The sequence below is a fragment of the Miscanthus floridulus genome, chromosome 6, assembly GCF_019320115.1.
Source record: "Miscanthus floridulus cultivar M001 chromosome 6, ASM1932011v1, whole genome shotgun sequence".
Lineage (NCBI taxonomy): Eukaryota > Viridiplantae > Streptophyta > Magnoliopsida > Poales > Poaceae > Miscanthus > Miscanthus floridulus.
Window position 1 is genome coordinate 79,984,094 of NC_089585.1, and position 16,076 is coordinate 80,000,169.

Below are 16,076 nucleotides of genomic sequence, written 5' to 3' on the forward strand. Positions count from 1 at the left end.
TGAGCGCCGCCTCATGATCTTCAGGGGCTCCTAGGCGCATGAGTCCTGCTGGCTATGTCGTATCACCGAGTATGAGGTGAACGCCGTCCACACCCTCACTGCCTTAACGTGGCTCTGGTGGTCCCAAATGGCCATCACCTTCGACCAAGAAGACCATCCTGATCGCATCCCCTATCTAGGGCGCTACCTACTCATGGTCAGCCCAATCATTGGCATCACACGCCTTACCAAGGTGCTGATGGATGGGGCAGTGGCCTCAACATACTCTATGCCAGCACCCTTGACAGGATGGGCATCCCTCAAAGCAGCCTATGCCCCAGCAAGGTGTTGTTCAATGGGATTATGCCGAGGAAGGAGGTCGTACCCCTCGAGCGCATCTGGCTCAATGTCACCTTCGACCAGCCGGACAACTTCTGCAAGGAGCCACTCACCTTCAAGGTCATCGACTTCCCTAGTGTCCACCACACCCTCCTTGGCCGACCGTGCTTCGCCAAGTTCATGGTCATCCCCAACTACACTTACCTCAAGCTCACGATGCTTGGCCCAAAGGGGGTTATCACCATTGAGGGCAACTTTGAGCAGGCTTACTACTGCGAGCAAGACTATGTCACCCAAGTAGCCACCCTCGTTGCCCCTTGTGCTCCCGATAGCCCTGGCCGTGATGCTGGAAGGGCATCGGTGGAGGAAGTGTCCAAGATGGCGGCAGTGCTCGACTGACCGAGCATCGGCATGGGGGTCAAGACCTCTAACAGTAGTGGTGGCTCAGCTGGCCCCTCCATCCAGGCGCTTGGTTCCCCAAAATAGGCTAACCCGATCGAGGTGAGTTCCAACCTTTCCCCATGAGGGAAGGCCATCACCGAGCCATCCACCCAGAAGTGACGCGTCCTGAGCCAAGGCCCGCCTACCGACCTCCCTCACCGGCCTACCTCTCCAACAACAAAAACCAACATAAGTCCTGACCTCCTGACCCTATTGCTTTGTTTACCTCTATTTGCTCTATTCGCTATCTTCCTTGACCCGAGCCATCCCAATGATGGCTCGGTCGCTCTAGAGGATCGACTAAGCTAATCACTTGCTAACCTTTTCTAAAGGAGGACCACTGCAGAAGGCCCCTGAGTGAGGTGAGGATGGGATGGACGGAGTAGGAGGGGCAGGTGAAAGATCGGCAAGGAACTAACAGAGCGGCCAAGGCCATCGTGTTACTAGCTATGTCTTCTTTTCCCTCTCTTGCGTCCATTTCATTTTCTTTGCAGCTATCTTCCTATCTCCCGATCCTTCAATGGATCATTCCACCCCACCGCATGCTAGTCTAGGGGCCCTCATAGAAGGTGCATAGCCAAGGGTTTAAGGTCAGCCCACTAGGCTTCAAGGTCGCCTAAATCAACTGAAAGTGCCAGGGATGTTTGGGAGGTGAGCCCATGTGGCTGTAGTCGGGGTGCCTAGGAGCGCCCCGATCGTTTTGATGAACAATGTCTAAGTATTGGCCTAAGCCACTCGTGGTGACCCAATGAGGGAGGCAACATGTCCCTGAGTACCGATAGATGGGCTCAGGAACTATACAAGTGGCTCGGTCGGGAAGCCAAGGATCTCCCCTCTAGGGGACATGACTAGGGCTCAGAATGACCGTAAACCTAGGGTTCTCACGACTTACCTGCTAGCAGCATGGGTACGATGATCTTGGCCAATGAGGCCATCATCATAACAGCCCAGCCCAACGAGGGATCAAGTCTCCGAGCATGACTCAACAACAAAATGGGATTCCACACAAAAGTAATTTCATTTCATTGATTGGGAACGACCCAATTACAACATATGGTAGCAAAAATGCTACCGACCCACCGGCTATCATCGATGGCTCAGATCCACACGCACCAAGTGCCATGGATCCTCCTCCACCAGATCTGCTCCATGTGGCCCCAACGTCCCATCTCCTAGATGAGACGGGATGGCACATGGGCGAGCGCACGTCATAACTCCTCCACTAGGCACAATGGCCTAGATGCATCAACCGCCTACGCAAGGTGTTAGTGGACAGGACACGCCTAGGAGCCACCCTATTAGGTTCATAAACCTAGGGTCCCTTAGGGACCGGCTTCCCAACAAAGGCTCAACCCAGCAGACAACATTACAAACAACATGCAACTCCTGGGCCGGCCCAAATAACTAAAACGACATGCCAGAAGGGCGATCCAATCTCCGACCAGAGCTCCCGTTCAAACCTCGAACACACGTTCAAACAAATAGCACATAGCGGAGCTCCCGTCACTCTCGGCCCTTTAGACCAGAGTTCGACCGGACCTCTTGTGCTCCCCCATCTTTCTCCCTTCTATTTGTAACCCCATAGCAAACTTTGAGCACCTGGGCTCAGGAATAAAATCATAGATTGACTCAAACTGGACATAAGGCACGTTGCCTGAACTAGTATAAACCCTGTGTCATTAAGTGCTAGGCCACCTTCCGATCACAACGTACAACAAAACTACAAATATTTATGTGTTGGTCATTTTCTGCACTGACACACCCCCTTCGCTAGCAAGGAGGCCCCATAATGGCCTTGGGGGCTACGCTGGCTCCCTAGACAAAGCAGCCCAACACCCCGATCAATGGGCGCTCGGGTGGCGCATCCTCCCAAAAATCAACCAACTCCCTAGAGTTGGGTCAGGAGCCGCTGAGCAATGGGCCCAACAAAGGGCCTCCATCTGAGCCTCGGTGTGCTCCCACTTCCCTGATCTAGGGCTACAGAGGGTCAGCCCTAGAAGGCTAGCTTGAGAGGATCAGGGCCTATTATCGCAGCCCTCGGAAGGGTGTGGAGCTCTGGATGATCAGATGGCCCCGAGTTAGAGCCTAGTGCTCTTGATCACCCGACCCATGATAGGCTCTGGTCAGAAAGGAGGGCACCCCTAGGCCTATAGTCCATGACTCCCAGATAAGTCCGTCGAGCTCTCGCTCAAGTCGAAGACCCATGCGACATGGACTCACAAAGGGATTGGCATCATCTTCGATCAGCCTCAACAACCAAACACCATCCATCATATTGGAGAAGAAGGCCCCAAGCAGGGCACATCGCTCTCACCAACAGAAGCAATCACCACCAAGGAGGGTTTGGTCACTAGAAGATCGAATTGAACCCTTCGTCGCCATCATGCCAGGTGAGGTCACAAAGGGCTCAGGGGCTCCTGATGAGATCCTAACATACAAGTATGTTAAGCCTTGGGTCCAATGGTTCCTGAACAAAGAAGACCCCCCGATAGCCCAAGGCCTTGGGGGCTATGCCCATCGGGGACGCTCACACGCACCCTCTAGCTTCTACCTAGGGCTTAGGGTCTTCCCGAAGCCTTGGGCTCCCTGATCTACGGCACCTCCGGGCTCGACCCTTGGTTCCTCCTCAGCTACCGATGCCAGCCAAGGCCTGGGCACAAGAAGACAAGCCCTAGACTATCGATGCCCGAGAGCTCCTTGGCACCACTCCCTAGGTGTGCCCCTGCCAATAGCTCCTCCAATAGGGTCATGTCCAGGGTGTGACACAAGAAGACAACGCTTCCCACCACCTTCGAGGGCTCGGGGGATTTTGGGCCCACGTGTCAGCCCCAGAGCCGACCTCCCTCGCCACCATGAAGACTTTATAAGGTCTCACCTAGGGGAGGCCTGTTGCAGAACCGACCAATTTATAAGAGTACAAGTACAATGGTAGCCCGCAAGCGGTCGCACTATCATACTTGAACCCATATAAACCTGGTAGTCCATCGAGTACCATGACGGGTCTCGATAAACGATTTACAACAACCAAGATCGTACATGATTCAACAAACATGTCACATATTACACAAAGTTCACAGATACATTTCCATCATCAGAGTAAGAAACAAAGTTATTACAAACCAAGTTTAATGGATAAAAGCAGAAGCAAATTAAGTTTGAAAGTAAGTTTCCAACATAGTTTAATACAGTGCCAACATACAATCACAGTCCACAAAAGCATGTAGAAGGATTAATAAAGAAGCATGCCTAAGGCTTACTCCTCATCCACAATGGGATAGAAGCAACTCTTGCAATAACCATGATACACAGTGCCATCTGCAACAATGGGAAATAAAACCCTGAGTACGAGAAGGTACTCAGCTAGGCTTACCCATCATAAACTAGAAATAAAATGACTCCAAGGATCATGCAAGGCTATATAAGTGGATGCAGCTTGACAACATTTTGCATAAAAAGCAATTAACTAATTTATGCCATTATAATTCTGTTATCAAGTTAATTATGACTATTCATCTCTAAATTAGCAACTATCCTATGCCAAACATGTGGTATATCATTTTAATAGCATACAATAGTAACCATAGCAGGTATTGTAATTCCATATTCATTCGAACCATCATGTTCCATAACACAGTTACTACGATGCTGGAGCTAGCCAAGTTTCTCACTATCTGGGAGAGACGGCGATTCAAATCGATTTCAACTAGCTAGGAATTTATTCCTAACACAAACCCAGACAGACCAGATCATTAGTCGCCTTAGGTCACCTTTGGTACAACTCCGATCCACATTTTGCGGGTTCATACTGCACTGCACAATTGGGGACACCAAATGCCAAGACATTCAGGCCTAGCCTGCCCTTGGGCTCAGTCTGGCTCCCTGCAAGGAACACACAATAGAACAGGTCCCGGCCTGAGTTGAGCTACTCGGCTTCGTGGTCAGAATGAGTTATCCAGCCAGCTAAGTGATAGGCATGCGTTCAATCTTGTCAGAAGTTCCAACAACGGTACGGTCCTTGATCGGCATAGACAGAATCACATGAATCAACCTACACATAGACTCCGCCCGACCTCGATTTATTTTACCCCATGGTTCTTTTCCATGATAGCAAATATAGCTAACCGTGCTTCGGTATCCACCTATATCTCGTAGGTGACAGGAAATCACCCGACTTCTACCGCTCTAAGCATGGCTAAGCACATATTCGATCCTGAACCTACATAGGGTTAAAGGTGTATATATCTAGACAAGGAATTTTATATGCATCAAGTGGTTCCATTTAACTCTTATAACCTAATGCATCAATCATAAGGACTTGAGTAATATTTTGTAAAATACTGGGAGACTTCGAATGCTCTGGGGCTTGTCTTTTAGAAAGGAAGTGGGGCGGTGATTAGGGCACTTCATAAGCTCTTCTGGGTTCTGCTCCTATCCTTTGGGAGCTGTGGCTTGAGGAATCTCCTGCTGGTCCCCTTCCTCTCCTTCGTCGAACTCCAGCAACGTTATCTCTTCCGTCGATCCTAGATACATGAATATGGCATAAGATATTGCGAATGCGTACATGCCGACAAGTATAGTATGATGCTACATGAAGAATGCATTCTTGTAAGTATTCTTAACAGCATGTTGTTAAAGTAATAACAAGTGTTTCACATTTTACTAAGTATGTGCATATCTCTTCTTAATTATTAAATCAAACACTTCAACAATTTATTTACTACACTACAAAACAATAGCTACTTGTTTTACTCATAACTGAAGTTCTACTTATCCAAATGTGGTGATCTTGGACTTTATAGAAATCTTATAAATTTATCTACAACTTTCCTTTAATACTCTCACTGTGATTCAGGGGTTAAATTGGGCAAACAAATCACTCAATCAAATCTATCTAGAAAGTAAACCTTTCGGACAGCAAACTTCCAACAGCTAGAACTCGAAAACCCTAAGTCCTATGATTGTGAAAATTTAACACCAGGTAGATTAGCAAGTTATCTACAACTTTCTTATTAACAAGTTTTACAGTAGAGACCATTATGTATATGAAATCATCCATGCGATCACAACTATATATGCAGTCTTGTATTCGAATGATAAAGCGATAATGAGTCATTTGTATACAATCTATGGCTTCTAAGCCTTACCATTGACATCAATAGTTACTATGCAACATAGGAGCCATAGGAAACATTATGCTTAATCATAATCTAAGTATTTAATTGCCTTTCTTAATTTAATTAAATAATTAGGGTAAATAATAAACATATACTAAAGGTGCATCATAAATTCTCAAAAATTTATAGTGGCTTACTAGTGCTGCCAATAGACTACTATAAAAGTTTCATACCATTTTACCAAGTAAAACATCCTATGTGAAAATGACAAGCTAGCAAGGGTTATTTTTGTGAAAATAGAAAATCCTACAAAAAGGTGCCAAGCAACAGATTTTATATTGTTCATAAATACTACACTTCCTAAGAACACTACAAAATTTGGTTCACAATATTTGGATCTCTACAACCCTACTTATCATTTTTTTCAAAGTTTGCAACGAAACTGAAAACAGATGAACTAGCATTCTCCATCGAGTCATAGACAGTTGGAGCCCTCGGTTCAGTCGATCCCACACGTCAATATAGAGCTCGGCCTGGGACAACTGAAGTTCACCGATGGTGACCCTCTCCGATGACGGCAGAGTAGGACGACGGCGCTACACCGGCGGTGACTGCTATGGCTAGATCTAATGAGTCTACGAGCTGCTGCACGCGACGGCGGTTCTAGAGTACCAACCACTATGGCGAAAGGCGGTCGGAGGCGATGCGGCCACGACGACTTACCGGGCACGGTTAGTAAGCAAATGTGGGCTCGGTGAGAATATGGGATGGTGGTGGAGTGGCTACGGTGCTCGGCAGAGGTGGCGCAGTGCGCGGTAGGGGTGGCGCGGTGCTCGGCAGAGGTGGCACGGTGCTCGATAGAGGTGGCACGGTGCTCGGCAGAGGTGGCACGGTGCTCGGTGGAGTTGGCGCGGTGCTCGACAGAGGTGGCACGGTGCTCGGTAGAGGTGGCGCGGTGCTTGGCAGAGGTGGCATGGTGCTCGGTGGAGTTGCAACGGCACTGCTGTGGTGGTGGAGTGACGTGACGCGGCGCAAGGCGAGCGGGGTGGCCGGCAATGGTGACGGCGGTGCTGTCCGCTACTGCAGATGCTGCGGGCGGGCAAAGGAAAAAGGCAAAGAGCGAAATGAGAGCGCAGGGACGGAGCAGGCGAGTGCTGGGGATGATAAAGTGCGCTCTGGCCCGACACAGCCACACTATGGCTCAACGTGGCCTGGCTGCTCAGACTGGTGGTGATGCACGGCTTCGTTCCCTCCATGTGGTGGCCATGCTCTGTTGCCGGTTGGCCACTGAAGACCGAACGGGTTGGCCATCAGAGCCCTGAACCGAGCTTGACGATATGATTTGAAGCAATTAAATCTCCTAATCCATAGCTTGTTAGTGCAAACAACCTAAATAGAACTCGTAGCCCTAAGTACCAGCTCTGATTTCTATTTAGAACCAATGCCCTAATTCTCAACCAAACTCGAGTTATTTCCTCCCAAAGTCGAGCTTGTCAAATTGTCAGTGCAGCTTACTTAGAAAAATTGCTAAGTGTTGAAAACCGCAGATTGATGACTTTTGAGGGCCTAATTCAAGCATGTTAGGAGCTAAACCGGTCTATGACCCAAACATAAAAGTTGTTCCCCTTATCAAATACTACAACTTTGCTTTAATTCACACATCCATGCAAAGTCTCTATCATATAGTTCAAACTTGGTCAAACACATTACATTCACAAGATGACTTATACATGAACTACGACTTAGTGACCAATTTACCCCTAACCATGAATACCAAAGTTGTTCATAATGATCTTCTAAACATGTTTAAGCTATTTGTAAGGTCACCCAATCATTTCATGCATTGGTTACACATAGAGCTTCCCAGTTCACATGCATAGCATCACTTAAGTACTTGATTAGACAAAATGATCTTCGTGAACATTGTTCCCCTAGTCATCATAAGTGTAGTTAATATGTTTTAGTGACTCACATAAACCATTTACATGTATTCACTCATGATCATATGCATATATACAAGGAAACATGAAATAACAAGCATGTTTCATAGTTTCAATCAAATGTTTCAATTGTAAAAGCTTAATATGAATGCTTGATGCCCATGCTCATGCAATGCAAGTCAATTTATGCAAGGCTAACACCTAGGGTGTTACAAGGCCAGTCCAAGCTAACACCCCCTAACATGCAGAGTGTTAGAATAGAGCAGCTGGACGATGCCCAGACTTCTTTGGCTACAAGACACCTGGACGGTTCATGTGCACCGCTGCAAGCCCCTCCTAGACTCCAGCGCATGTAGACCATAGACTAGAACCCCCAAACTGCCTTGTACCCAACCTATATCGTTATATAAGGGATAATGTCAGACTTAGAGGGGGGAGGATCCCAATTCTATCACTAGACACTCCATTCCATTTTGTCCACCTCTGCTCTACATCGAGAGCAAGGCAACCTAGAGAGGGGCACCGAGAGCCCCTCCTCCACTGCATCCCGCTGTCTCCTTACTCTCCGATGAGGGGGAGATTCCACCGGTGGTGAGGCAACCTTAGGATTAGCATCGAGCTAACCCCCCTGCCAAATCTTCTTCCTTTACACTCTATTGTAACTCCCTAGATTTTGGGTGCTCTTGAGTATAAGGATCATCAGCTGCTGGACGTAGGGACCGAATTGGCCTGAACCAGGATAAACCGTTGCGTCTTCTCTATGTGATTCTTGTGTTCCTGAGTCCACCCGAGCCACCAGAGACCTCGTACTCTAACACCGACTTGAACAACATGCTTGTCGCGGTTTCGACCCCGCGACACCAGGCTACTTTTTTCCTAAAGTTAGTGATCAACACTTTCACTAAATCCACAGGGCTAAATGAGTTAATTTCCAAAAAGTCCATGATGCTTCCTATAAACATGGGGGCAAATGTTGGACCTGCTTGCAAGAACTTTTGGGTGCTCCAAGGGGTCCTTACCCTTCACATACCTAGGTTTACCACTTGGGTTGACCAAGCCAAGAATGTAGGACTATATCTGCCTCTAATAAACAAGTGTGAAAGAAGACTAGCTAGTGTTTCAAGCTTTCTCTCATAGGCTAGGAGGCTGGAATTGACAAATGTTGTCTTCACATCCCTGCCAACTTTCCACATGTGTACCTTGGCACTACCTAAAATTGTCATCAAGAGGATTGATAGCTTTAGAAAACACTGATTAAGGAGGGGGAATGATACCAATGATAGAAACCCACCAAAGGCAGCAAGGAAAATGGTGTGCTTACCAAAGGAAGAAGGGGGTTTGGGTGTCATCAATATTGAAAAGCAGGATGAAGCCCTTTTACTCAAGAATCGGCAAAAGTTCTTCAATAGACATGACACTCCGTGGGCGCAGTTGGTATGGGAAAAATACTACAAAAATGGAAAATTACCAAGTCATGTAAAAAGGGTCTTTTGGTGGAAAGTCAACCTAAAAAACCTTTCCAATTTCAAGGAAATTACAATGGTAGAGGCACAATGTGGAAGCAACATTTTATTCTGACAGGACAACTGGAGCACCCAAAACCTAAAAACGACCTCATAGAGTTATATTCCTTCGCAAAAAATAAGCTCATCACTATACATAAAGCACTAAACTATAATAGAACCGCCCAATTTATACAAGATCAAGTACAGTTGTCCCCGCTAACACGTTGACACGCGTATACTTTCACTCATATAAACCCGGTAGTCCGCCGAGTGTCCCGAAAGACCTCGGTAAATCAACATCACAACCAAGATCGCGTGATTAAGCAAATACACATCACATACATAGGGTTGCAGTGGAAATAATATTACAAATGAATTCACAAATAATAATACAAGTTTGGGTTTCAAAACTGATTAGTGAAAACAACATAGCTTTCAAAAGATTACATTAATATATGTTCCAAATACATTGCTAGCATAAGTGACATCATCCGACAAAAGCATATAGATGAGAAGTAACTATAGAATCACCGAGCCACCGGTGGTTAGCCACCATCTTCATAGGCCGAGAACCTCACCTGCAACATGGTGGGATAAACCCTGAGTACGAGAAGGTACTTAGCTAGACTTACCCGTCAAAACTAGAAATAAAGGACACCAAGGGTCATGCAAGGCTTATGAGGTGGACTAGCTTGACATAGTTGCATAAAAGAGCTAATGAATATAGTGACCAATTTAAACTTAGCATCAAGTTTATCATCATTTACCTGTCCACTAGATTAGCACCTGTACTAGAGCACTCACTTATTAGGAGCAAACAATATTAACCATAGCAGGTATAATCAGGCTGTCGTCATCATATCATCATTCTGAACCATTATGTTATTTAGTGTATCTACTTTGGAGATAAGCCCATCAAGTTCTCACTAACCAGGAGAGATGGCGACTCGAATCGAATTACAACTCAGCTGAGGGGGTATTCCTAACTCTCACCCTGGCATACTTTGCAAGGATAGCCATGGGTCACCTTTGGGACAACTCAGGAACCAAATTCGCGGGTTTGATCAGTGCCAGCACTCTCAGGGATTACCCTTCTGCCAGGACAATCAGGACTTTTAAATCACCTGCCCTTGGACTCATGCCTACGGCTCCCTTCTGAGGCGTACTTTATACTTATCGACTCCTGGCCTAAGTTGAGCTACTCGGCTTCGTGGTCGGTCTTCGGACACGGCCAACTAAGAGAGAGGCATGCGTTCAACATGAACAGGAAAGGCTCCAAGATTCAGTCCTTAATCGACACAGATGGAGTCACTGCAAACCGGCAAGCCTCCGTCCGGTCTCCATTTCAAATTAAGACTGGTTCTTTTCCACGATAGCAAATATAGCCAACCGTGCCATATGTATCTTCCTATATCTCGTAGGTGACAGGAAATCACCTAACTTCTACCGTGTTTAAGCAGGGCTAAGCACTACACGAGCCTGAGCTACATAGGATTTAGGGTATCAATATCTGGACAAGGATCGGGTAACCAATGCAGCAAATGTTTGCATCCAACACCTAAACTTAATGCAACAATATATATATATATAACAATAATACTGTAACTGCATTTCGGAAATTAGGAGTCTTAATATGCTCTGGGGCTTGCCTGGGATCCGACACAAGTCAGTTCAGTTAGCTTGCACCGTCATGGGGACATCTCCGGTCCTAGCACTTGCTTAGTCCTTCCATCTTCTGGATATATCCACCAAACCAAATCTTCGGGTTTGGCTCCAACATCGCATTCTTCACGTGGTGCATCTAGCGTACCTAGATGAGATGCAATATACAAGTGCATAAATATGAAGAATAGTACCATGAGACGTATCACAAAATAGCAAGCAAGACAAGCATAGTTTACACTAACACACTTAAGTACTTTGCGATGCTTAACTTAAACATCACACAATCTATCATGCTAAGATGGCAAAGAAGACGACAACACCAAGCATGACACAAGTTTCCCAAGATCTCAGGTGCTCTAACTCAGTTATCATTCAAGGCATAAGTCACACTTAACAATATACAAGCAAACAATATAATTGGAATCTGCCAATTTCTAGACATGCAAACAACAGCTACAAGGTTTAGCTATAACTGGAGTTATACAAATCCAAATGACTTGCAAGAAGACATTTTGGAAAGCTTATGAAATTATCTACATTTCATCTATAACCATCATAGCATGATTCACAAGTTAAGTAGATCAAAATTATACCTTTATAGAAACTGGTCTAAACAAGACAGAGAGCAATCAATTGTATAACCCAACTTTGAACAACTGTAACTCTTAAACTACTTGGCCAAATGACACCAAATTTTAACAGAAGCTAGATACATGAATTATCTACAACTTTTGTATAAACAAGTTTCACAACAAAGCACATTATCATGAAGAACTTTGCTAAGCTCCCAGATCTGTCCATAAACCACATTTGCAAGAAATTAAATATTAACTTATGTTGCAAACACATAATTAGACAAAACCAACTTTACCAACATGTCACACATGACTAAAGAACACCAAAAAAACCTAGTGTCCATGACCAAATAAATTCTTTTAATGCATTTCTTAATTTATTTTAGATAACAAGGTGACTTAATGAACATATACCAAAAGTATACAATAAATTCTACCAAAATTACAGTGGCTCACATATCCTCTCAGTAGTCTACTGTACAAATTTCACTCCATTTGAATATGTATAGCAACCTCTATGAAAAAGACAAGTTGCTAAAGCAAGAAATCATGTGAGAGCAAGGTAAACCAATAACTCACTCATACTTCATTCAATACTCATGAAATTTTTACCACACATCCACTATCACATGATTAGCATGCCACAAAAATTTGACTTCATTTGGAGCCCTAGATTTATAGTTATGGAAAATAACAAATTCAACTAGCATTACAACCTTACTGCACAAATCTATTTTTACAACAAAATATTTAAACTAAACTATGCCATATTATAGATCTAGTGCATAGAGAATTTCACAAGGATTCTAAAAAGTCCACATTTACTATTTTACGAATTTTCTACGATTTACTATGAATTTCCAAAGTTCCTGCAAAATAATTACAAACCAGTCCTTACGGCACTATTCACATGAGTCACTGACTTCGCAGTTAGGCCCCTTTACTTTGTCCAATTTGAGCCTGAGGCCCCTGGTCGCAGAACACAGCAGGGGAGGCATGGGAGTTCGCCACTGACGGCCGGAGGAGGCTTAACGGCGGCGGTGAAGTAGAGGAGGAGCACCAGGGGGCCCTTGCGCACCCGCAGGGCTGCTCGGCTTAGCCCAAGGTGGCTTGTGGCGGCACGGCCACGGTAGCAAGCGGCGGCGACGGCAGTGGCTCCGACGACTGGGCTGCTCCGGTGGTTTTCGCCTCAGCGGAGGTGCGCCGGTCGTAGAGCAGGAAGAGGCGGAGGTGGTGGTTCGCGTGGTTGGTCATGAGGGGGCTCGGAAGCTAGGGAACGGCGGCGACGGCGAGCTCGGCCCGCTAGCCATGGCGGACGCACGTCCTCCCGCGGAGCAGAGCGAGGAGAGCACGCGAGGGAGCGAGCAGGGAGTGGAGAAGGGGATGGAGAGCTCGGCCGGGGCTCTGGTTATCCGCATCTGGCGTAGGGGCACGCGGCATGGAGGTGGGGGCGCTGCTCGCGCATGGTGGCCATGTCCATGGACAGGTGCCGCCCGTTGAGGCATTTCACCGAGCACGTGGCGGGCAGCGACATGGGCAAGGTGGAACGCCGTTTTGGGCCACTTCCAGGCCGAATTAGACATTGGGCCATAAACGAAGTTTGTTCACCTCGGCCTGCTCTACGTTTCTTATTTAAGGTGCCCGACCATTTGAGCTTTGTAACAGCGGATAATTAAGCTCCAAGATGATAGTGTCAATATGTTAACAGCGACCACGGAAACTCGCTTTCGGAGGTTGAAACTCGATCAAACTTAGTGCAACTTTTTGCATTCTCTTCTCCATAACATAACCTTGAACTTTTATTTTTGGACTAACTCAAGTTGCTTAGCAAAATTTGGAGAATGCGGGATGTCAACGTCGATGTCGGTGAAATCCGGACTGCAAACACGGTCGGGTTGATTTCAGCTTTTTCTCTTATACTTTGAGCACTGTTTTGATCTATTTCGAAGCTAAATCATGACTTGGTCCTTTAACAAAGTTTGTTATACTCAAACTTTTCTTCAACTTTCATTTTTGGTCAAACCTCATATCTGGTCCAGAAGTCAACTTTATTTCTCGGTCAACGCAAAGTCCTTTCTGCTACAAAATATAGTGTTTCCATTATTTTCGGACATTTTCTCCACCTTCGCTCAACACGAACCCTTCATAACTTTTGTTGTAGAGTTCAATTAGAGTTGTTTGAGCAAGGTTACAAGGTTTGGGTGACTTCATATGTTTCCAGTCACTTGATAAAGCAATTCATGCAAAGATATGACTTATCATTTCATGTGACTTTTTGATTCCAAACTTCATGAAACTTTTTCACGGGTCTAGATGGATGCATGTGGATGTAATGTACATGGAAGAAGCATGCTTAGAATTACTCTTGCATAATCTTAACAAGGGTCCATATGTAAGCAATTGTGCGTGGCCCAAGTTTAAGTTGAAGCTCCATCATGTAGATTTGATCTTGACACCTTGATTACCACTTGACATGTCATGTTTGAGCTCAAACCCATTGCTTAACTGGTGACAAACACCAGGGGTGTTATAGCCCTCCCCCCTTAAAGGAATCGCGTCCCGAGATTCGGTGTGAAAGACTTTTATGGGAAGAGAAACTTGTCATCCAGTTTCCAACATCACTGATAGCATTAGGCTACTTAACTTCGGAGTATCAGAGAGGCTAATTTGGTCATGACACTTTCTGATACCTACTCTTCGTCGTAAGTTGTTGTCTGAAGAATTTCCTTTGTTGGCGTCCATAAAACATTGTTACATTGGGCGGGATCCAAGATAGCACTGCCCTACGTACTTCATCCTCGATGTACGAAGAGTGATACAAGCATAGACTAAATACTTGTAACATCTACTTTCCTAATGGATATAACACAGAACTTATGGACTTTGCACTAGATCACAGTCGGTTGACGGATATTCCTTGCAACGGTGCTATATTTGTTCCCAAGGTTTGAAAAGTAGTTCTGTATAAAAGTGGCTTGAGCACAACTTCTCATAAAGGATGTGATCATAGATGGGGTAATCATCCTTTGAGGGCATAAGAAGCTAGTTAACCAATATCCAAACTGGTTGTAGCGGTGCACTCACTCATATGTCAACTGATGGAAAGCTACATAATGTTCTATGTGTGCAGTGCTCTTTCTTGTATAACAATACTGTATTACCTGAGTCAGTTGAGTGAGCGGTGAATGTGATAGCTGACTCTGTTGACTCAGCATTTTTGACGACCATTATTTAAGGGAATTCTCGTATCCAAACGGCAACAGTTATCTGGGTTGGACCTGAGGCAACCCCTTGGGTAAAACACATGGAAGACACCTTAGGCATGTCAGCATTGAAGAACCATTGATGCAGAAGGATGTTAGTGAGGCTTGGAGGGCAACATAAGTTGCAAGTAATCACAAAACTAGGGACTAGTTCACTACCAAGCAGGTTAAGTAAAATTTGCCTTCGTGGTGCAGTTGCACAGCAAGTTGGGTTTACTTGGATCATAGCAAAACCAGCTTTCTTAAACTATATTTGACGTCGAGGCTTCCATTCTTAGGTCAATCAATATCTCAAAAACCATAATCCAAAAATCTATGGTTTGACACCTTTCCAATTACTTTCGAATTGCAAGGGCACAATTTGACTTCTAGAACACCTTGACTGCTCACGCATTGCTGATCTAGGTGGGCAAAAGCAAGGCACATAGGGGTGCAATTAGTCTTCTCAAAGGTATGGAGGGTTGTCTAACAGCAAGACATCTACAAGTTGTAATTTCTTGGCATGAATTACAAAGACAACCGTCTAATGGAAAGGATGATCTCAGTCACAGCGAAATTACAGATTATGTACCCTTTTGTTTTCTATTCATATCTCATAAACTACTGCTCCAATATGCACAAATTTTGGTGGGCGTGTAGATCCATGGGTCGTCTAACTACTCACCAAAATTCAACTCAACCGGACACCGTTTGACCATCCAAACACTTCATCTACCAAAACTGCTCGGTTCTGAAATGGCAGCAAACCGAGCCGACAAGATATCTCTCAAATCCGATGTTTTACTCAACCAATACTCAAACTAACTTAAGACATTGAAGGGTCTTAAGCAAGGAATGAGATCACCAAGTTTGGAGTAAGTCCAACTTCGTTTGAGTCACTAATCGCCGGCTTGAAGATAACCGGTTTAGTGCCACAAAATCTGGACAGATTTCGTGTTCTTTCTTTTCTTTGCTTCACACATTGAGGTGTGTGTTTTGCACTCTATAATCTTTCTCATAGTAGCAATAGCCTTTCTCTAGCTGAAGATGGAGGCTATAGTCTTCCTGACATGTTTCTTAGGTAACAATTTTCGCCGTTGATCTAGACACCAACTTGACGATGCACAAGTATTGGACTTATGGGCTATTTTCACAGTGCGCCAAGCATTACTCCACATGGAGAGCATCCCTATAAAGACAAGGAACCATTTCAGAATATTCTCTGGCACTTGGTCCAATAGAACCTTGAACAAATCCGTTTGTGGTACCTAGGGGC

At 45.2% G+C, this 16,076-nt stretch overlaps 1 protein-coding gene across 1 annotated transcript; it reads left to right on the plus strand.

Annotated features, from left to right (window-relative positions):
* The first annotated feature begins 288 nt into the window (after nucleotides 1-288).
* On the plus strand, nucleotides 289-717 carry LOC136460744 (uncharacterized). Its single transcript, XM_066460327.1, has one exon. It carries the CDS (start codon nucleotides 289-291, stop codon nucleotides 715-717), a length of 429 nt encoding a protein of 142 aa, XP_066316424.1.
* Nucleotides 718-16,076: the final 15,359 nt, after the last annotated feature.

Bases quoted from the DNA above. Each gene is read 5' to 3' on its own strand.
- LOC136460744 (XM_066460327.1), top strand. From the start codon at position 289: ATGGGCATCCCTCAAAGCAGCCTATGCCCCAGCAAGGTGTTGTTCAAT.